The sequence below is a fragment of the Aythya fuligula genome, chromosome 1, assembly GCF_009819795.1.
Source record: "Aythya fuligula isolate bAytFul2 chromosome 1, bAytFul2.pri, whole genome shotgun sequence".
In the NCBI taxonomy this organism is placed as follows: Eukaryota; Metazoa; Chordata; class Aves; order Anseriformes; family Anatidae; genus Aythya; species Aythya fuligula.
In genome coordinates, this window is record NC_045559.1 from 203,436,311 (window position 1) to 203,455,696 (window position 19,386).

At 57.4% G+C, this 19,386-nt stretch overlaps 5 protein-coding genes across 7 annotated transcripts; 4 read left to right on the plus strand and 1 right to left on the minus strand.

Annotated features, from left to right (window-relative positions):
• Positions 1-423: 423 nt before the first annotated feature.
• On the plus strand, positions 424-4,376 carry NDUFC2 (NADH:ubiquinone oxidoreductase subunit C2). 3 transcript variants are annotated; one of them, XR_004253741.1, is made up of 4 exons: positions 424-711; positions 3,329-3,472; positions 3,703-3,809; positions 3,898-4,175. XR_004253741.1 is itself a non-coding variant. In XM_032194647.1 (3 exons), the coding sequence occupies exons 1-3, from the start codon at positions 573-575 to the stop codon at positions 3,705-3,707; spliced, it is 288 nt and encodes a 95-aa protein (XP_032050538.1). In that variant the 5' UTR covers positions 424-572; the 3' UTR covers positions 3,708-3,855. The 3 variants fall into 3 exon arrangements, 2 of the variants coding, with proteins under 2 accessions (XP_032050538.1, XP_032050525.1); XM_032194647.1 differs by lacking the exon at positions 3,898-4,175 and having other exon boundaries at positions 3,703-3,855; XM_032194634.1 differs by lacking the exons at positions 3,703-3,809; positions 3,898-4,175 and adding an exon at positions 4,184-4,376 and having other exon boundaries at positions 432-711.
• Positions 4,377-5,402: 1,026 nt separating this feature from the next.
• Positions 5,403-5,804, minus strand: LOC116502216 (mid1-interacting protein 1-B-like). Its single transcript, XM_032208008.1, has one exon. The coding sequence runs from the start codon at positions 5,802-5,804 to the stop codon at positions 5,403-5,405; it is 402 nt and encodes a 133-aa protein (XP_032063899.1).
• Positions 5,805-7,877: 2,073 nt separating this feature from the next.
• LOC116502215 (mid1-interacting protein 1-B-like) lies at positions 7,878-8,279 on the plus strand. The gene has a single exon (XM_032208007.1). It carries the CDS (start codon positions 7,878-7,880, stop codon positions 8,277-8,279), a length of 402 nt encoding a protein of 133 aa, XP_032063898.1.
• Positions 8,280-10,786: 2,507 nt separating this feature from the next.
• On the plus strand, positions 10,787-11,188 carry LOC116502244 (mid1-interacting protein 1-B-like). Its single transcript, XM_032208050.1, has one exon. It carries the CDS (start codon positions 10,787-10,789, stop codon positions 11,186-11,188), a length of 402 nt encoding a protein of 133 aa, XP_032063941.1.
• Positions 11,189-16,331: 5,143 nt separating this feature from the next.
• On the plus strand, positions 16,332-18,918 carry KCTD14 (potassium channel tetramerization domain containing 14). The gene is made up of 2 exons (XM_032180632.1): positions 16,332-16,391; positions 18,247-18,918. Exons 1-2 carry the CDS (start codon positions 16,332-16,334, stop codon positions 18,916-18,918), a joined length of 732 nt encoding a protein of 243 aa, XP_032036523.1.
• The last annotated feature ends 468 nt before the right edge of the window (positions 18,919-19,386 follow it).

Sequence of the window (19,386 nt, forward strand, 5' to 3'; positions counted from 1 at the left end):
TCCCTGCTTTGAGGGGGCTCCCGTATCACCTCCAGCACCCTGCTATGGGACACAGATCCCCAACATCCTCCTTGCGGGGACAGACTAAATAATAAATAGGGTTAGATCGGGAAGTTGTGACGTGTTTGGCTATTTTTTTATGGTTATGTTGTTGTATGGTTATCGCTCTCGCAGGTGGCTTAAGGTAATTTCAGATTCATTAAAAATCATTCTGCATCGCTGTGTCATATTAATATTTATTTGTTTTGCAGAAAGAATTCTCAAAATGAAGTGTTTTTGAAGCAGTTTAACCAAAACTTAGGTCTATGAAAGCTGCAAAAACCTCACAGCCGCCGCGCCCCCTCCTCGACCACCACAAGAGGGCTCAGCCCCGTTACCACCACCCCGCTTGGGGGGGGTGGGGGCGCATTTAGGGGAGGGCGTTTGCGTTAAAAACACCGATTTTCGTTCAAAATCGAAGTGAAGAGTGAGGAAAGAAGGCGGCGGAACCCGCGTGAGGGGCGGGCGGGCTCGGCGGAGGGGCTGGCGGAGGCGCAGGGAGGCGGGCGGTCACCTTGGGCGGCCCGGGCGCCATGGCGGCCGTCCCTGAGGAGGCGCGGGGGCTGCCGCCGCCACCGCTGTTGAACAAGATGTCGGCGTGGCTGGGAGGCGCCGGCTGGATGGCGGCACTGCTGGCCAACGGCTTCAGCCAGCGGCCCCTCCTCACGGCGGGTAAGGGACGGGGGAAGGGGCTGGGGTGTGGGGTTTTGGGGTTGGTTTGGGCTTTGGGGTGGGTTTGGGGTTTGGGAGGGTGAGGGGAGGTGAGGGGGGGGTGGGTTGGGGGCGTTGGGGAAGGGGGAGTGAGGGGTTGGGGGGGACAGGCTGGGTTTGGGGGAATGGGGAGGGTTTGGGGGGTCTGAGGGGGAATGGGGGGTCTGAGCGGGAATGGGGAGGGATTTGGAGGGTCTGGGGGAATGGGGAGGGATTTGGGGGGCTGAGGGGTAATGGGGAGGATTTAGGGGGAATTCTGAGGGGTTGGGGGGATTTGGAGGGATTCTATGAGGTAATGGGGAGGGATCTGGGGGGACTGAGGGGGAATGGGGAGGACCTGGGGGGACTCTGAGGGTGAATGGGGAGGATTTAAGGGGGGCTTTGAGGGGTTGGGGAGGGATTTGGGGGGATTCTGTGGGGTAATGGGGAGGGTTTAGGGGGTCTGAGAGGTAATGGGGAGGATTTAAGGGGGACTTTGAGGTGTTGGGGAGGGATTTGGGGGGCTGAGGGATAATGGGGAGGATTTAGTGGGGACTCTGAGGGGTTGGGGGGGCTGGGGGGATTCTGTGGGGTAAAGGGGAGGGATTTGGGGGGCTCTGAGGTGTAATGGGGAGGGATTTGGGGGGATTCTGTAGGGAAATGGGGAGTAATTTGGGGGGATCCTGGGGGTAATGGGGAGGGATTTAGGGGAGGCTTTGAGGAGTTGGGGAGGGATTTGGGGGATTTCTGTGAGGTAAAGGGGAGGGATTTGGGGGCGATTCTGAGAGGTAATGGGGATGGATTTGGGGGTCTGAGGGGGAATGGGGAGGACCTAGGGGGGGCTCTGAGGGGTTGGGGAGGGATTTGGGGGGATTCTGTGGGGTAATGAGGAGGGATTTGGGAGAACTGAGGGGTAATGGGGAGAATCTTGGGGGGGCTTTGAGGGGTTGTGGAGGGATTTGGGGGAATTCTGTGGGGTAAAGGGGAGAGATTTGGGGGATCTGAGGGGGAATGGGGAGGGATTTGGGGGGTCTGAGGGGGAATGGGGAGGATATAGGGGTAATGGGGATGGATTTGGGGGTCTGAGGGGTAATGGGGAGGACCTAGGTGGGACTCTGAGGGGGAAGGGGGAGGATCTAAGGGGGGCTTTGAGGGGTTGGGGAAGGATTTGGGGGGCTGAGGGGTAATGGGGGAGGATTTAGAGGGGACTCTGAGGGGTTGGGGGGATTTGGGGGGATTCTGTGGGGTAATGGGGAGGGATTTGGGGGGATCCTGAGGGGATGTGGTGAGGGGTTTAGGAGGTCTCTGAGGGATTTGAGGGGTGTCTGAGGGATATGGGGAGGGATTTGGGGGGATTCTGGGGGGTAATGGGGAGGGATTTGGGGGGTCTGAGGGGTAATGGAGAGGATTTAAGGGGGGCTTTCAGGGATTGGGGAGGGCTTTGGGGAGGATTCTGAGGGGATGTGAAGGGGTTTAGGAGGACTCAGAGGGGTAATAGGGAGGATCTATGGGGAGTCTGAAGGGTTGGGGAGGGATTTGGGGGGATTCTGAGGGGATGTGGTGAGGGGTTTAGGAGGTCTCTGAGGGATTTGAGGGCTGTCTGAGGGATATGGAGAGAGATTTGGAGGGATCTTGAGGGGTAATGGGGGGATTTGGGGGCAGTGAGGGGCAATGGGGAGGGATTTGAGAGGACTGGGGTAATGGGGAGGATCTAGGGGGGATTCTGTGGGGTAATGGGGAGGGATTTGGGGGGATTCTGAGGGTATGTGGTAAGGAGTTTAGGAGGACTGAGGATAATAGGGAGGATTTGAGGGGGGTCTGAGGGGTAATGGGGAGGGATTTTGGGGACTGAGGGGTAATGGGGAGGATCGAAGGGGGGCTTTGAGGGGTTGGGGATGGATTTGGGAGGGCTCTGAGGGGTTGGAGAGGGATTTGGGGAAATTCTGAGGGGATGTGGTGAGGGGTTTGGAGGTCTCTGAGGGGTAATGGGAGGATTTGAAGGGTGTCTGAAGGATATGGTGAGGGATTTGGGGGGATTCTGAGGGGTAATGAGGTTCTGGGGGGACTCAGGGGTAATGGGGAGGGATTTGGGGGATTTGGAGGGGTAATGGGGAGGGTCTGGGGGGATTCTGATGGGTTGGGCAGGATTTGGGGAGATTCTGAGGGGATGTGGTGAGGGGTTTAGTAGGACTCTGAGGGGTAATGGGGAGGATATGGGGAGGGATTTGGGGGGATTCTGAGGGGTTGAGTGGTTTGTCAGGGATTCAGAAGGGCTTTGGGGAGGGATTTGGGATTCTGAGGGGTAGGGCAGGGTTTGGGGAGATTCTGAGGGGATGTGGAGAGGGATTTAGGAGGACTCTGAGGTGTAATGGGGAAGATTTGGGGGAACTCTGAGGGATATGGAGAGGATTTGAGGGGAATTCAGGGAACTGGGGGGGAACCCTGAGGTGACAGGCGGGGGGGGGGGGATTTGGGGCGACTCTGAGATTTTGGAGGGGGATTTGGGGACAATCTGAAGCGAGGGATCTTTTTTTTATTTCTTTTTTTTGTGTCCTCGATGTCAGATCACCCCTTTTGGCCTTTTCTTTTCCCCTTGCAGGTGTTCACCGCCAGGTTCTCCTCACCACCGTGGGCTGGTTCGCTGGCTACTTCCTCGCCAAGCGCACCCAGTACGTGCACGCCAAGAAGGACCGCGAAATGTTCGAGTACGTCAGGCACCACCCGGAGGACTTCAAGACAGCAGGTTGGTATTTTGGGAAAGACCTCAGCCTGCCGTAGCATTTAGGTTAATAAACAAACATATAAATATAACAAGACGTCGACGTGCTGCTTGCAGGTTCTTTTTTGACAACTCAAAATGCTTTTGATGCTGTTTCACGATATAAATTGTAGCAGCAGTCAGCAGTTAGCATCTGAAAGCGGATATTTTTGTTAAGCTGATGACCAACTCTTCCTCTTAATAACTTATTTCAGTATAAAAATGGCAGAGCCAAACCGAAATAAGCAAATGGACCAAAATTGTGCCAGTAAATGAAAATCCAACAACGTAACGAATATCAGAAATCACAAAAAGTGTCTCGGTAAATAAAAGTTTCACTGAACGTGCTTGGCTGAACCCAGCGATACGACAGCACAGCTGAGGGCAGAATTGTTTGTTTTCTCGTGAAGCACAGCCAGCTGGCTGCCCGTTGGATGATGATGGCATCGCGCTGTGTCAGCGGGCGGCTGCAGACGTAAGGAGGCGTTGCAGAAGTGGGCTCTGCACTTCTGCCCCTTGGAAAAGAAATCACGTGCTGGGTTTGTGCAGCAAGCTAGCTGGTAGCAAGAGAGAGGTTTTTGGTGGCTTGGTAACCTTCTGAACAGGAAAAAATGATGACTCAAGTATTTAAATCTTTCAAATCGATGTCAGATGTTGAGTAGGGGGTGTCCTAAACCATCTCCTTGCCCCTTGCAGGAAAGAAAAGAATCGGAGAGCTTCTGGAGGACTTCATTCCAATCCGCTGAGGGTTTCCCCAGCAGCTACAAGCCTGCGTCTCACCAAGCATCCTCCCAATTCCATCCTGAGAACTCCTGCAGGCTGCTCATGGCCTGGGTAAAGAGCTATCCTTCATTTTCACTGAATAAAAGTTAGGATTAAACACAGTGTATTCAGGTTTTTGTTCTTCTGTTACGTTATATCAATATATTTTGCTTTCTTACGTTGTTTTTTCTTTCCTGGTGATCATGATTCAATCTTTCTGCCCTGCTTTGTGGATCCTAAGTCAGCACGTTGACCCCGAATGTGTTCCAGACATGCTGAGAATCCGCAGCTCTCCCGAATTTCACTGCAGGGTGCTCAGCACGTCTGGAGGCAGGAATATTTCCAGATGTGTTTAAACATTTAGGTCTGGAAATATAAAAAGGTGGAAGAAAATACTGCAGGTGCGGCCTTGCCAGGGACCTTTGGAGCTCGGGGCAGGTCACAGCCCCTTCTGGGTGTCCCCCCATCCTCCCAAATCCCTCTCATGGGGTAACCTCCCCTTCACAAAACCATCTTTCCCCCCTTGCAGAGGTGGCTCCTGTCTCTCCCCAGCACACGCTGAGCCTCATGCCGGCTCCCACGGCCCCAAAACCCAAAGTGTCCCCCTCCCAGCTCCCTGGGGCCCCTCTCCGGGGCCACTTGTCCCAGCCGCAGGTGCTGGGGCTGCAGACGGACCCCGCTTGTCCCCGTGTCCCACAACACCACAAGCACGCGGCCGCTTCGGAAGAGTCCTTTTATTAGCAAAGAGAGGGGCAAAGGCCCGCGCGGCTCCAGGTACCAGCTGGAACCAGCTCCGCAGAGCTCGGGGCGAGAGCGCGAGGCCGCCGCCTGCCCCCACCACCGCTTCTGCTGCTGCTGCTGCTGCTGCTGCTGCTGCTGGTGGTCGCCAATCGAGAGGAGGGCGCGAGGCGGGCGGCTCCGTGGCGGCCCCGGAGGGCGGCGAGGGCTCTGGCGCTGAGGATCCGGCCCCACGGCGTTCCCCGCGGGTCCTGGCGCTGGAGGCGGAGGAGCGGGGCTGGGGGAAGAGGCAGAGACGCCGCGTGATGCCCGGCGCCTCTCCCGTGCGCCCGGGCTCTGCCAGCACCTCCCCGGGGTCTCCCCCCATCCCAGGCTCCGTCCCCCAGCCCTCGCTCACCTGGAGCCCGCGGCGGCTTCACCAGCTGGGCTGCCCGTCGCCGGGGCTGATCTGCTCCAGGATCTGGCTGTACCTGCGCGTCAGGGCCGTGGTGTCCCTGGCCAGGTGGCTGAGGACCTGCTGCAAGCCGGCCAGGTGGTGGGACAGGCGCTCCTCCAGGTTGCCCTCGGCTCCGTCATCCAGGGACGCCTCGGCATCGTCCTCGGTGTCCCCGCTGCCGCCGGGGTCGGTGACGGAGGCCAGGCCTCGCTCCACCACGGGCTTGATGGCCTTGAGGAGCTGGTAGCGCTCGTACAGGTCTGTGGGGCCGCCCTCGGGGGCCTCCCCGTCCCGCTCCTGCTGCGGGAAGACCCCTCGCAGCAGGCTGGGGAACATCACCTCCTGCTCCATCTTCTGGGTGGCCGAGAAGTACTGCTCCATGGCCTCAGCGCTTCTCCTGCTGCTCCCCGTGTGTCCCACAGAGGCTTTTTATGGGGCCGGGCTCGGCCCCGCTCCGTTCCCCTCTCCTCCCCTCTGCTTCCTCCTCCCCTGGCCGGGCTGGGCTCCAGCTCCATGTCCCTGGCTCTGCCCGCGCGTGGCCTTGGCCCCAGCTGGCCCCCGGTGCCGCCGTGTCCCTGAGGTGCCCAGGGAGCCGGGTGGCGAGGAGGGGAGGTGCTGTGCGGCCTCCGCCTGAAGATTTCCCATCCCGCCAAGGCCACTCGGGAGTCTGGGGGTGTTATTGCCGCTGGGGTGGCTTTGGCCGGGGCTCGGTGGCCGCGCTGTGTCCCTGGCTCTGCTCCCCCAGCCCCAGCGGTGCTGCTGCCACCCAGGGGGTCGTTCCCTCTGCCCCTGTGCCTGTCCCCCACCGTCCCGTTGGGGCCACGGGTGTTGAGCAAGGCCCTGAGGCAGCCAAGACACAGGGGGACACACGGGGGGACACCACCTCCTGCTCCCCACCCCGGGGCCGAGCGTTGTCCTCCTGGGCTGCTGTGGGGCTCGGGGCAGCCGATGGGGACTCAGCAACCCAAGGGTGGTCCCCGGCACCGCAGCGTGTCCGTCCCCACGTGCTGGGGATGCTGCTTGCAGGGGACATGGAAAAGGCCAAGATCAGAGCAGGGCTGAAGTTCTGCTGAGATCCCACTGGGAGCATGTCCGGCGGCGGCGCCTGGCGCTTGCAACAGGGCCAAAGGCCGGGCTGCCAGGGAGTGTGGCAACCAGCTCCTATTTTGGGATCAGCCACGGGGTCCTTTGGCCCTTTGGCAGCCCTCACCGGTAGCAGCTCTGCCCCGCGTGCACACCGTGGGATGCTCGGCCCCACGTGCCCTCATGCTGGGGCCCCGTGGCTGCCCCCACCTCTTCCCCTAAACAGACCTAAACGTGCCCCTAAAGGACCAGGGGCTGGAGACCCCAAAGCACAGGACCCCGCGTGGCTGCTGGGGTCGGGCAGCGGTGGGTCCCTGTGGTGCCAGGGCTTTGTCCTTCCCCTCACTGAGCTCCAGGAGATGTTTCTCAGCCCACCTCCCCAGCCTGGCCACGTCCTCCTGGATGGCTGTGTGGCCCTGTGCCCGACCTGCCGCTCCTCCCCGTGGCATAGCATCAGCAAACTTGCTGAGGCTGCGATCTGTGGGGTCGCCCGGATCATTACTGAAGTTGTCAAACACGGCTGGGTCCGTACTGCCCACGGGGTGCTCCACGTGTGTCCATTTTCCAGCAGGACTTTGCTCCCCTGCCCACCCCTCTCTGGGTGCAGCCATTCGGGCACTTTTCGAACCCCCTCGCTGGCCTCTCCCCCTTCCCCTACTTCAGCAGCGACTCCATGGGGATGTTATGGGGACAGTGTCAAAGCCCTATTGAAGTCCAGGAAGACAAAATCCACTGCTCCCCCCTCTCCCATCAAGCTGGTGATTTCCTTTTAGCAGCGTCTCAGGTAGTTCAGGCACGACTTCCCCTTGTTGCATCGCCACCTGCCAGCTCCCTCAGCACCCCTGGGTGCATCCCGTGAGGCCCCGTGGGCTCCTTTGTGCCCACTCTGCTCCATAATTTTGTGGCCCGACCCCAGCAGCCACTCGGGGTCCTGTGCCTTGGGGTCTCCTGGTCCTTTAGGGGAACGTTTAGGTCTGTTTAGGGGAAGAGGTGGGGACAGCCATGGGGCCCCGGCGTGAGAGCACGTGGGGCCGAGCGTCCCACGGTGTGCATGCGGGGCAGAGCTGCTACCGGCGAGGGCTGCCAAAGGGCCAAAGGACCCGGCGGCCGATCCCAAAATAGGAGCTGGTTGCCACACTCCCTGGCAGCCCGGCCTTTTGCCTGGGCACCCTGGGGACACGGCGACACCGGGGGCCAGCTGAGGCCAAGGCCACGCGCGGGCAGAGCCAGGGACATGGGGCTGGAGCCCAGCCCAGCACCACAGTGCCCAGGGAGCAGAGGGGTGGAGAGGGGAGCGGAGCGGGGCCGTGCCCGGCTCCATAAAAAGCCTCTGTGGGACACACGGGGAGCAGCAGGAGAAGCGCTGAGGCCATGGAGCAGTACTTGTCGGCCACCCAGAAGATGGAGCAGGAGGTGATGTTCCCCAGCCTGCTGCGAGGGGTCTTCCCGCAGCAGGAGCGGGACGGGGAGGCCCCCGAGGGCGGCCCCACAGACCTGTACGAGCGCTACCAGCTCCTCAAGGCCATCAAGCCCGTGGTGGAGCGAGGCCTGGCCTCCGTCACCGACCCCGGCAGCAGCGGGGACACCGAGGACGACGCCGAGGCGTCCCCGGCCGACGGAGCCGAGGACAACCTGGAGGAGCGCCTGTCCCACCACCTGGCCGGCTTGCAGCAGGTCCTCAGCCACCTGGCCAGGGACACCACGGCCCTGACGCGCAGGTACAGCCAGATCCTGGAGCAGATCAGCCCCGGCGACGGGCAGCCCAGCTGGTGAAGCCGCCGCGGGCTCCAGGTGAGCGAGGGCTGGGGGACGGAGCCTGGGATGGGGGGAGACCCCGGGGAGGTGCTGGCGGAGCCCGGGCGCGTGGGAGAGGCGCCGGGCATCACGCGGCGTCTCTGCCTCTTCCCCCAGCCCCGCTCCTCCACCTCCAGCGCCAGGACCCGCGGGGAACGCCGTGGGGCCGGATCCTCAGCGCCAGAGCCCTCGCCGCCCTCCGGGGCCTCCACGGAGCCGCCCGCCTCGCGCCCTCCTCTCGATTGGCGACCACCACCAGCAGCAGCAGCAGCAGCAGCAGAAGCGGTGGTGGGGGCAGGCGGCGGCCTCGCGCTCTCGCCCCGAGCTCTGCGGAGCTGGTTCCAGCTGGTACCTGGAGCCGCGCGGGCCTTTGCCCCTCTCTTTGCTAATAAAAGGACTCTTCCGAAGCGGCCGCGTGCTTGTGGTGGTGTGGGACACGGGGACAAGCGGGGTCCGTCTGCAGCCTGTGGCTGGGACAAGTGGCCCCAGAGAGGGGCCCCAGGGAGCTGGGAGGGGGACACTTTGGGTTTTGGGGCCGTGGGAGCCGGCGTGAGGCTCAGCGTGTGCTGGGGAGAGGCAGGAGCCACCTCTGCAAGGGGGGAAAGATGGTTTTGTGAAGGGGAGGTGACCCCATGAGAGGGATTTGGGAGGATGGGGGGACACCCAGAAGGGGCTGTGACCTGCCCCGAGCTCCAAAGGTCCCTGGCAGCACCCCATGACAGATCAGACCCTTTCCACCACAGCATGGGCTCTGCTCTGCTGGAGGTGACCCCATAAGGTGGGATGACCCCATGAGGAGGGATGACCCCACAAGGAGGGATGACCCTGTTAGGAGGGCTGACCCCATAAGGATGGCTGACCCCACGAGGAGGGCTGACCCCAGAAGGAAGGCCAACCCCATAAGGAGGGATGACCCCATAAGGAGGAATGACCCCATGAGGAGGGATGACCCCACAAGGAGGGATGACCCCATAAGGAGGGATGATCCCCTAAGGATGGCTGACCCCACGAGGAGGACTGGCCCCATGAGGAGGGCTGACCCCATAGGAAGGCTGACCCCATAAGAAGGGATGACCCCATGAGGAAGGCTGACCCCATACAGAGGGCTGACCCCACAAGGAGGGCTGACCCCATAAGGAGGGCTGACCCCATAAGGAGGGCTGACCCCATACATAGGGCTGACCCCATAAGGAGGCTGGAAACCAGGCAGGAGCTGGGAGGGAGCAGGCAGGCAGCAGCCCCGTGCAGGAGCCATGGGTTATGGGGCTGGGTGGGGGTGACAGAAGCAGCAGAAGGGGGATTCAGCGGGGTCACCTCCAGCCCTTACAGGTGAGCAAGGAGGTGCCTGCGTGGCACCGCCATGAAGAAATCCCCTAAATTCGGGACGGATCCATGTCCCATGCACCCCTTTGTCCTGGCACACTTGTGGGTTTCTGTCTGATCCCCGACCACGGGGTGGTGACGCGGGGAGGCGCCGAAGCTGTCCTGTGGCAATGAGATCTGGGGAAAAAAAGACTAAATTTGGGGAAAAAAGTCCTGTGGGGAGTGGGAGATCCACCAGGGGGGCGTGCTGCCATACAGAGGGACCCGGACAGGCGGGGGAGGTGGGCTGAGAAACATCTCCTGGAGCTCGGTGAGGGGAAACTGGGCAGAACCAGCCCTGGACCCCCCAGCACCCCGTGGACCCGCAGGTGCCCGACCCCAGGAGCCACGCGGGGTGCTTGGGGTGGGGATGTCCCCGCGGTCATTCACCCACCCGGAGCAGGAGGATGGGGGCTGAGCGAGGGGGAGGAGGTGGCAGCAGAGCGAGGAAGGCTGAGCCCAGCTCAGGCAATGCTCCTGGCTCAGGATTTTGGCTGGAGAAGCTCCCGGTGCCCCGGGCAGGGTCCTCTCAGGGCATCCGGAGAGCTCAGCACCGCTGATGAACGTGACTGATAAGGGCCCCAAGATGTTCCAGGCAGGGGCTGTGACCTGCCACCAGCTCCAAAGGTCCCTGGGCAGCACCCCACGGCGCATCAGGCCCCCTCCACCACGGCAGGGGATGCTGCAACAGCCCCTGTTGCCGCTGCTCGCAGAGATTTACCCCAAAAGGACTGCAGCGTTGGGTTCTCTGCCTCACACCAGGAACTGATCCCAAAATGGGTGAGCTGAGCATACAGACACGAGCGGGAACATAGGGGACAACCCGCAGTGCTGGACCAAAGGCTTCCAGCCCCCTGCCTTGTGTCCTGCTGTCACCAGTGCCACCAAATCCCAACCGAACCCACCCCAAAAAGCAGCACGAAGCTGCCCGAGAGCCACCCGGCTCCCTGGGCACCCGGGGACACGGCGGCACCGGGGCCAAATGGGGCTAAGGGCACAGCCAGGGACATGGGGCTGGAGCCCAGCCCGGCCAGGGGAGGAGGAAGCAGAGGGGAGGAGAGGAGAGCAGAGCATAAAAAGCCCCTGTGGGACACGCGGGGAGCAGCAGGAGAAGCACTGAGGCCATGGAGCAGTACTTCTCGGCCACCCAGAAGATGGAGCAGGAGGTGATGTTCCCCAGCCTGCTGCGAGGGGTCTTCCCACAGCAGGAGCGGGATGGGGAGGCCCCCGAGGGCGGCCCCACAGACCTGTACGAGCGCTACCAGCTCCTCAAGGCCATCAAGCCCGTGGTGGAGCGAGGCCTGGCCTCCGTCACCGACCCCGGCCCCGGTGGGGACGCCGAAGGCGACGCCGAGGTGTCCCCGGACGACGGAGCCGAGGGCAACCTGGAGGAACGCCTGTCCCACCACGTGAACGGCCTGCAGCAGGTCCTCACCGACCTGACCAAAAACACCAAAGCCCTGACCCGCAGGTACAGCCAGATCCTGGAGCAGATCAACCTCAGCGACGATCAGTCCAGCTCGTGAGCCTGCACCCCCCCGCCAGCCTCCGAGGTAAGAGTTTGGGGAGACGCGGAGCCTGAGGAGGAGCCGGCCAAGGGGTGGCACAGTGTCATCTCCTTGCCCCATCAGCTGGGCGTCTTCCCAGCGTTTGCATCACTCCCCCAAACCCCAAGAGTTTTGAGCCCTTCATTGCTCAACAGCTCCTCCAGTGTTTGTCCTTCCCAGTTGCCAACTGGCACAGGGCTGTGCCGCTGGACAAAGGTCACTCAGCGAGCTCCAAGTTGTCCCCAAACCCCCCAGCTTGCAGTTTAGGCAATGTCTGGCTCCCTCTGGGCAGACTCCAAATATCCCAAAGCATCTTCAGGGAGGAAGGGGCCGGGTGCTTGGAGGACCCTGAGTTTTGGTCTGCAGGAGCTGCCAGACACCGGTGCTCCAGCTGCTTCTCCTTCCTCTTGGAGGAAAACCATAGGATTATTTTTTCGGGGGGTAAATTGGCCCTTTTGGGTCTCCAGATATCTAAACGAGATGTGCCATCAGCTACCTCAATCCTCCTGGAAAACAAAGCCAGGCTCTGGGCTGGTGGGACTTCAATCCCTCAGTCCCCTTGGCCCTGCTACCCAACCCCAACCATGGGCTCAGCACCCAACAGAGCTCTGACAGCGCACGCGTACAGAAAAGATGCCCTGAACAGCAACGCCAACCCTAATTTTGGACGAAATTCAACCAAGGATGAAGTCTTTCCAACCCAAACCACCTCCGTTTTCCCCGCAGGGTGCTCTGACGTCCACAGCCCAGCGGCAGCTTTTCTCCTGCGCCAAGTCCCACCGAGGAACGTCCTCCGTGACCAGCGCCGAGCTCGGCCGCCGGCCCGCCGGGCGCTGCCTGGACCGGCCAAGCTGCCCCGCGGCCGATCCCGCCGGCTTCGTCTCACCTCCGTGCCCTGGAGGTGAAATTTCCCTGCAGCAGGGCAGAAGCAAGCGTTCCGTGTTATGGCTCTGTATAAGGCATCTGTAACTTTGAAGCAAGGCTTTTATTTTATTTTATGTTATTTTATTTTTGCGTGTGTCTAAACCACCTCCCCACCGGTCTCTGATGATGTAACCCAAGGGTGGTCTGAAATAAAATGCAAAGCCTCAAGCAAGTGTGAATGTGTGTTTTATACGGGCTGGTGCCTTCCCTTCCCTTCCCTTCCCTTCCCTTCCCTTCCCTTCCCTTCCCTTCCCTTCCCTTCCCTTCCCTTCCCTTCCCTTCCCTTCCCTTCCCTTCCCTTCCCTTCCCTTCCCTTCCCTTCCCTTCCCTTCCCTTCCCTTCCCTTCCCTTCCCTTCCCTTCCCTTCCCTTCCCTTCCCTTCCCTTCCCTTCCCTTCCCTTCCCTTCCCTTCCCTTCCCTTCCCTTCCCATGTCTCACATTATTCCTCAAGGGAATAAATTATTTTTGCTCACCCCATAGCCAGGCAGGGCTTCACCAGCTATCAAAACGAAAAATTACCTCTTTTATTCTGCTCCCCTAGATTAAAACAGGCGAGGAACCGGGCTGCATTAACAGCAACCAGGCAATTAAGCAACCGGCTGCTTTCGATGGCATCTTGGGGGCTTTCCAAAGCCACCTCAGGCACCTCCTCACATTCCCCAGAACGCAAAGGTGGGTGGAGGAGATAAAGGGCTGGAAGTGTTGCTGGTGTTTGCTCAGCGCCCGGCTGTTTGATTTAGGAGCGGCTCCTGGAGCTGCCCGGCGGCCCTGGAGCTATTTCGCAGCAGAACCCGGAGCAAACTGCTGCTGGTTTTGCTTTTTGGCCACGCCGTGCCTTGTTCCACGAGGCTGGAGGTGTCCCCAGTCCTGGTGTCCCATTGCCTGGCTCTTTCACAGAATCGTCTAGGTTGGGAGAGCCCTCCAAGATCACCCAGTCCAACCTCTGACCTAACCCTAACCACTCCTCCACTGAACCACGTCACTGAGTTCAACATCTCAACGTCTTTTGAAGCCCTCCAGGGATGGTGACTCCACCACCTCCCCGGGCAGCCCATCCCAATGCCTCACAACCCTTTTGGTGAAGAAGTTCTTCCTAATATCCAACCTAAACCTCCCCTGGCGCAACTTTAGCCCGTTCCCTCTCATCCTGTCCCCAGCTTTCCGTGGAAATCTCCTTCCCTGAGATGCCCCGGAGCAGGTGGGTCGTGGAAACCGGGCTCTTGAGGTGCCCTCTGCACCAGTTGATGACTCCAACATGACACGAAGGGTGGAGATCAGCCCTGGAGCACCTCCTACACAGAGCAAAGTGCCTTTATCTCCTCGAGTGACTTCTACACCAGGCAAAAGGGAACCCAAGGCCAACAGGAGCCGCTCAGAGCTGCTTCCAAGCTGCTTCCCCGCGTCCAAGCTTCTCATTTCCCTCTCTGTTTTCACAGCTGCTTTCCGTAATCGTTCCTTTTTTTTTTTTTTTCCCCTCGGATATTTACTTGCAGAGGGGTATAAAACCCAGATAGGAATGCCGTCGACCTAATTCTCTGTAACAGAAGCTGCCCGCTGGATGTGTTAACAAAATAAATCTGGTAAAAAATTCTTGCACGGGCAACACTGCTTTCCAATCCGATGTACGAACGAGCACAGAGCTGTTCCAGCTCATTGTTGCGTGCCTATTTATACAATTTTCAGAACCACGTATTTATTCCCCACGAAGCCATTGTCAAGTTGCTCATTCCTCGGCAGACACCGAGTTATTTATTATGATTATTTTTGTCGCTCAATTATTTTTTTTTATTACTTTTGTGGTCGCTTGTGTACAGGGTAATCCTTTTAGGCAATGCAAGGACGGTCCCTTGGAGTCTTGGAGATGTTCTTCTGCCATTCGAAAGCTGGGGACGGTGGGAGATCTACTTTTGAAGTGTCTACAGAAGAAATGTGACAGCTGTTGGCGACCTTCCCTTTGAGGACAGGAAGGGATCTATGACCCTCAGAGCTTCTCACTAAGCTCTACGCAGTGGTGCCCCCAAATCCATCAAACTTCCAGGTTTTCTCTTCCCAGCTCAGTGCAATCATCGGAAAAGCCCAGCAGAGATCCTGGGTGGAAATTCCAGCTCAATCCAAAGTCAAATCCATCCCTCAAAGGGAGAAACCCCGCTAACCCCACTGAAACAGCACGGTGGTGGCCAAAGCCTCCCAAGGGATGTGGAGCAGCAGTGGAGCTACAGTGGGGCTGCTGGTTGTGGGAATCCCAAAACCCTGGTCACTCCAGGCTACGGAGACATTCACCCTGTTGGCTTTTTACTTCTTTCCCGAGGGAAGAATGGAATTAAACCAGCCTGGGCTGTGTTTTACCAGCAGTGTGGAGCGCTGAGATCCCATTTCTGCCTTTCAGTGCTTGCCCCCCACCCACCGCTTTCCCCGGCGTTGCTGTGACCGTGGGGTAAAAGGAGGGACACGAGCGCCTGTTTCCACTTAGTGCAGGCTCAGGGGGCTTGGATGCAGTCAGATGCTGCCCTGCAAAACCTTTCTCGACTGGGACAGCAAGCGGATCTGATGTGTGGTCCCAGTAATCCACGAAGGATTTGGTGTGACCGCCAAAAAAAGGCACCAAATCCCCGTGGGTAAGCAGCGATGTGCCAAGGGTTTGGGCTGTGAGAAAGTTTTTCAATCGGGACCCTTTTTAGATCAGATGACTTTGGCAGTTTAAAGTGAATCCTCACCAAAAAGGAGAACAAAAAAATATCCAAGTGGGAGTAATTTGCATAGCAGGACTGAAAAATGCCATCTTCAAGCAAGTCGTGCTGCTGGCGGGATTAAAAAGTCCCAGAAGAAGCACGAATAAAAACAATCATTTTTTCCACATACACGGTGACCTCCAGCCAAATATCTCAAAATGCTGATTCTAGGATGTCAGCTAATTCCTCTTGCTGAGCTGGCGAGGATCTGTGTTGTGGCCCTGAAGGTTTGTTGTCTCTTCTCTCATCAGCCACCCTCGATTCTGGCACAGGGAAATCTTCCAGGCAAGGTGTTGCACGAAGCAGCCTCTTCTACTGCTCTTCAGTATCTGGGTCCAGCTTTGATGGAGCCTCAAATGAGGACTGGATTTGTTGTAAAGGTGAGCGGGTAGAGGAGATGAAGCCTTTTATTAGACTTACGGACAAAGCTGGAAAAAAAGAGGCAAGCTGAAACAGAAGCTGAGAGACCTGAGGAAGCCTCGTGTGCCCCAAAGCCTGCATGTTTTTATCCATCTCCAGCAAAAACTCCTCTTTGCTTTGGACAACCACGTCCAGTTTGGCCAATAATGAAACAAAGACACAGAAGCAATGAGTGGCCTCAGGACAAATCTGTAAGCAACAGGGGACCCCGAAACACTCTGATTTTTTTTTTAAAAAGAAAAGGAATGAACTGATTTCCTCGTGGGTGTTTCAGTTCTGTGAGAAACAGCCCCACCGCCACACGCCCTGTGGTGTTTCCCACTTCTGATCTTTGCTGAGCACGGGATATCTGAAACCAACACGCCGCGCAAAAAAGATACCGACCAAATCTTTCCGGCCCGATTGCAAAGAATGGTTCAGGCTCCAGCAGAGATTCGGGTTTGGTCCTGTTTACCCTGCACAAATTACTCAGCAGCCGGGGTTTGTATTGGCAACGAGGGAAATAACACCGCCTTGGCCAGATGGTAGGCACCCTGAGCCGACGGCGGCATCGGATACGATAGCAGCATCAGTGAGATGGTTTGGGGCAAAAAAAAAAAAAAAATGGGGGACAAAAAGTGGTAAAAATGTTGATTTGGTTTCAATCCAGCCCAGTGGGGCTCCCCAGAGGTGCTCCTTCTCTGGAAAGGATCATTGTGCTCCTAGTGACGGCGCAGGTAGAGTTACAGGAGGTGTGCGCTGGCAGCCAGCCCGAGTCCAGCCCGCTCCCCGCTGATTGCCAGAAAGCTAACGAGCAAATGCTTCCGCTTTCATGCTGTTCCCTCCCCTCTGGCTGGACCTGCAACCTGTCCCGAGGCTGTGTTAGGGCCAAAACTGGAGCTTCTGGGGCAGCAGATTAGGTAAAAAGAACGACCCAGTGAAGTAAAACCGAGTGAAGGAGGGCTGGAAGGGCCATCCAGCGTGCAGGGCAGGAGCTGAGCAGAAAGTATCGGGTTTTGTGGTGTCGACGAGCCACTGCCTGCCTTCTTTCCACCGTGGGTCTCAGGGAGATGAGCATTTCATCGGAGCACAAGCCCCTCGGGAAGCAGGTCACCGGCAGCCTGCACACGGTGAGTAAGGTACGGGCTCGGGGACACAGCTCTCTCCTCTGGGATCACAGCATCCCCCCTGGGCTTCATTATAGGGTTTTTTGTCCCCCATCTGCTACTTTGAAGACACCGGGGCTTGCCAGATGTGTGGTGATGAAGAGGATTCTGCTTTGCTTACAGAAGGGCCACGTCCCTCGCAGGCATACAAGGCAGCAGCAAACAGCCTAGGTGGTTATTTTTCTCTTTTGGCAAGCTGTGGAATTAATTTGATATTTGATGTTAACTTTGATTTGCTGGATCCCTAACGTAAAAGTGTGCTGTGTGGCTTGTTAGTCTGGCTACTGGATTAACAAAGAATATGTTTTCCATTTGTATGAGTGGCAAACATTAGGAAACACTCAGCCTCCCTCCTGAAAAAGGAGCAAGGGCTCAAAAACATGAGACCCTCCTGATAATGAACCCTGCTGGGGAAAGCTGTTGTTATCACTTGGAGTAAGGGCAGATTTCCTAACTTAGAGGTTTTACTGGAGGAACAGCTTTGGGGCATGCACTTTTGGGGGTAGAAATCTCTAGATACTCTCAGAGAATCGTTTTCTCTTCTCTTGGCCCTGTCGCAGATGCTTGCCCTTGAGACGAAGCCCCCATTGCTGGGGCAAAGCAATATTCCAGCTGGGTCTTTGGCCAGCATCTCCTATCATTTCCCTGGCTTGCCTAAGCTGTGACCTCATTTCTGCTGGACCTCACGGCTTGCTGCTGTTTTAAAGACGAGGTTTCCCTCAGCCATGAGTTGTCTGTTCCTGTCCCCTCCTTTAGCCAGCTCTGGCTGGCACGCTTCACTTCCAGCATGTGACTGGAGGCACTGGGGCAGATCCCTGCATGGTCGGATCCAAGAAAGAGGAGGGCTGGTTGTTGACTCGCTCTGTCCCAATGGCAGGCGTGGTCCTGGGAGTGTGATTTGTCACAGGAGTGACGTTGTGAGAGGAAAGAAGTGCCTCATTTCTTCCTCGTCTCGCTCGACCAAGCGCTAAAAAAACCCAAAGGGAGGCTGCTAAAAGTTCTTCAGCAAGGTCAGAAGTGACGCCAGGTCCCGCGCTCTGAGCAGGCCTCACCTGATGTTTCAGACAGTGAACTAAAAGAAACACCAATCAAAATCCAAACTTTGCCTTCTTCCTTCTTCAATCCACCTCAGCTGCATGAATTATCCTCTTTACGTCCTATCTAATGCCACCACACACAGATACTGAGGTAAAAAGATTCTGTGCTCCACCTCAGACATGCTGGATGTTGGCATCCTGCTTCAGGGTTTGTAACAGACCCCCCAGATAGCTGAAAGCCAGTCCCACCATGTCTAAGGTTTCAAAAAGCTTGAGTTTTGCTTTTGAAGAGAAAATATTACCTCAGGTGAGAGGAACGGAGCTGCACGGCTTTGAGATGTGTCCTCGCCCCTCTGCAGTGCAGCAACAGGAGGGTGAGGGCCCTGAAAGCAGGGATAATGCTCGTGTGGGATTTAGGAGATCGACATTAAACCCCAAAACCACTGACGGCTTCCCCAGAACTCTTCTTGTCTGTCTTTCCTATGGGTAAAATGACTCTGCTATGTCCCAGGGATGTGGTGAGGACTAACCCATTTAGAAATGTCCAAGTCTCTGCTGCTCTGGTTATGTGGTCCAAGCATAAATATCCTAAATATAGAAACAAATGATGAGGACATTCCCATCTGTCCCCCCTGGGACAAGGGTTCATCCTGCTCTTTATGCTGCCATTCCAATTTCCAGCTGCAATTGTATTTCTTTTTTCCCTTTCCCTGACGCTTTTATGCTGACAGCCACGGAGGGGTAACGCGTGTGGGGTTTTTGTTCCCTTGTGCCACCCGCAGCTGTCACCCATCGTGGAGCTGAACGTCGGGGGGGAGCTGTACACGACGACGCTGAGCACCCTAAAGAAACACCCCGGCTCCAAGCTGGCAGAGATGTTCACTGGCCAGCCCAAACTCAGGCGAGACTCAGAGGGAAGGTTCTTCATCGACAGGCCGGGCACCTATTTCAAATACATCCTGGAGTACCTGCGCAGCAACCAAGTGCCCACCCAGTGCGTCCAGGACGTCTACAAGGAGGCCTTGTTCTACGACATCGAGCCCCTGATCAAGCAGCTGGAGGACTCCCCGCAGATTTTCGGGGAGCTCGTGGCGAGGAAGCAGTTCCTGGCCCGCGTGCCCAACTACAGTGAGAACATCGAACTGATGATCCGCATCGCCAGGGCGGAGGCGGTGGCGTCCCGCTGCTCCGGCGTCATCGTCTGCGTTGTCCGAACAGAGGAGGACGCAGCCAGGTGCCAGGATGCCTTGAACAGTTTGGACATGGACAAAAAATCCGTGGTAAAGTTCGGCCCCTGGAAAGCAGCGCCGAGCATCTCTGATCTGCTGGACTGCATTCAGATGGATGTTGAAGCCAAAGGGTATAAGATATCCTTCCAGCCCCACGTTGCTGAGAAAGGTTTTCGCTTCAAATCGCACGACTTCTTCTACAAATTCCTGTTCACCTGGTGGTAGCAAAGTGCCACCGCTGATGGAGGGCAGAAGAAAGGAATTATTTAAACAAATTTACTTAGGCTGTGGAGGCTGTGGGCCCACGAAAGACTCTGGTTGTTTGCCAAATTAAAGAGCATGTTTTGTTGGGCTTTTGGGGATAACTATACAAAAAGTGTGTGTCTTGAAATGCAGTATGATGTTTTCCAAAATCTGTATTCCTTTTGTGTCCACTAGTACTGACTACGTTGAGGAGTAAAGGCACTGCAGAGCCAGAGGTACCAGGAAAAGGAGGAAATTTAATCTCTGTTGCCAACAATTAGATGAATTGAGGGAGCCAGATTTTAGGGTTGAGCCAATCTTACTCAACCTAAGGGAAATAAATAATCCCAAATACCTCCTGTGGACATGCGTCATTAGTCTCAGTACAAACAGGAACACTCTGCTGCCTTAGGGTCCAAGCTTGTTCCTAGGGTTAAGAGCAGCACATGG

What these genes read in the sequence shown, in the direction of transcription:
- LOC116502216 (XM_032208008.1), bottom strand. Translation starts at nt 5,804, where the DNA reads ATGGAGCAGTACTTCTCGGCCACCCAGAAGATGGAGCAGGAGGTGATG.
- LOC116502244 (XM_032208050.1), top strand. Translation starts at nt 10,787, where the DNA reads ATGGAGCAGTACTTCTCGGCCACCCAGAAGATGGAGCAGGAGGTGATG.
- LOC116502215 (XM_032208007.1), top strand. Translation starts at nt 7,878, where the DNA reads ATGGAGCAGTACTTGTCGGCCACCCAGAAGATGGAGCAGGAGGTGATG.
- KCTD14 (XM_032180632.1), top strand. Translation starts at nt 16,332, where the DNA reads ATGAGCATTTCATCGGAGCACAAGCCCCTCGGGAAGCAGGTCACCGGC. An exon ending in TCACCGGCAGCCTGCACACG is followed by an intron (nt 16,392 to 18,246) that starts GTGAGTAAGGTA and finishes TGCCACCCGCAG; the next exon opens with CTGTCACCCATCGTGGAGCT.
- NDUFC2 (XM_032194634.1), top strand. Translation starts at nt 573, where the DNA reads ATGGCGGCCGTCCCTGAGGAGGCGCGGGGGCTGCCGCCGCCACCGCTG. An exon ending in GCGGCCCCTCCTCACGGCGG is followed by an intron (nt 712 to 3,328) that starts GTAAGGGACGGG and finishes TTCCCCTTGCAG; the next exon opens with GTGTTCACCGCCAGGTTCTC. An exon ending in GGAGGACTTCAAGACAGCAG is followed by an intron (nt 3,473 to 4,183) that starts GTTGGTATTTTG and finishes TGCCCCTTGCAG; the next exon opens with GAAAGAAAAGAATCGGAGAG.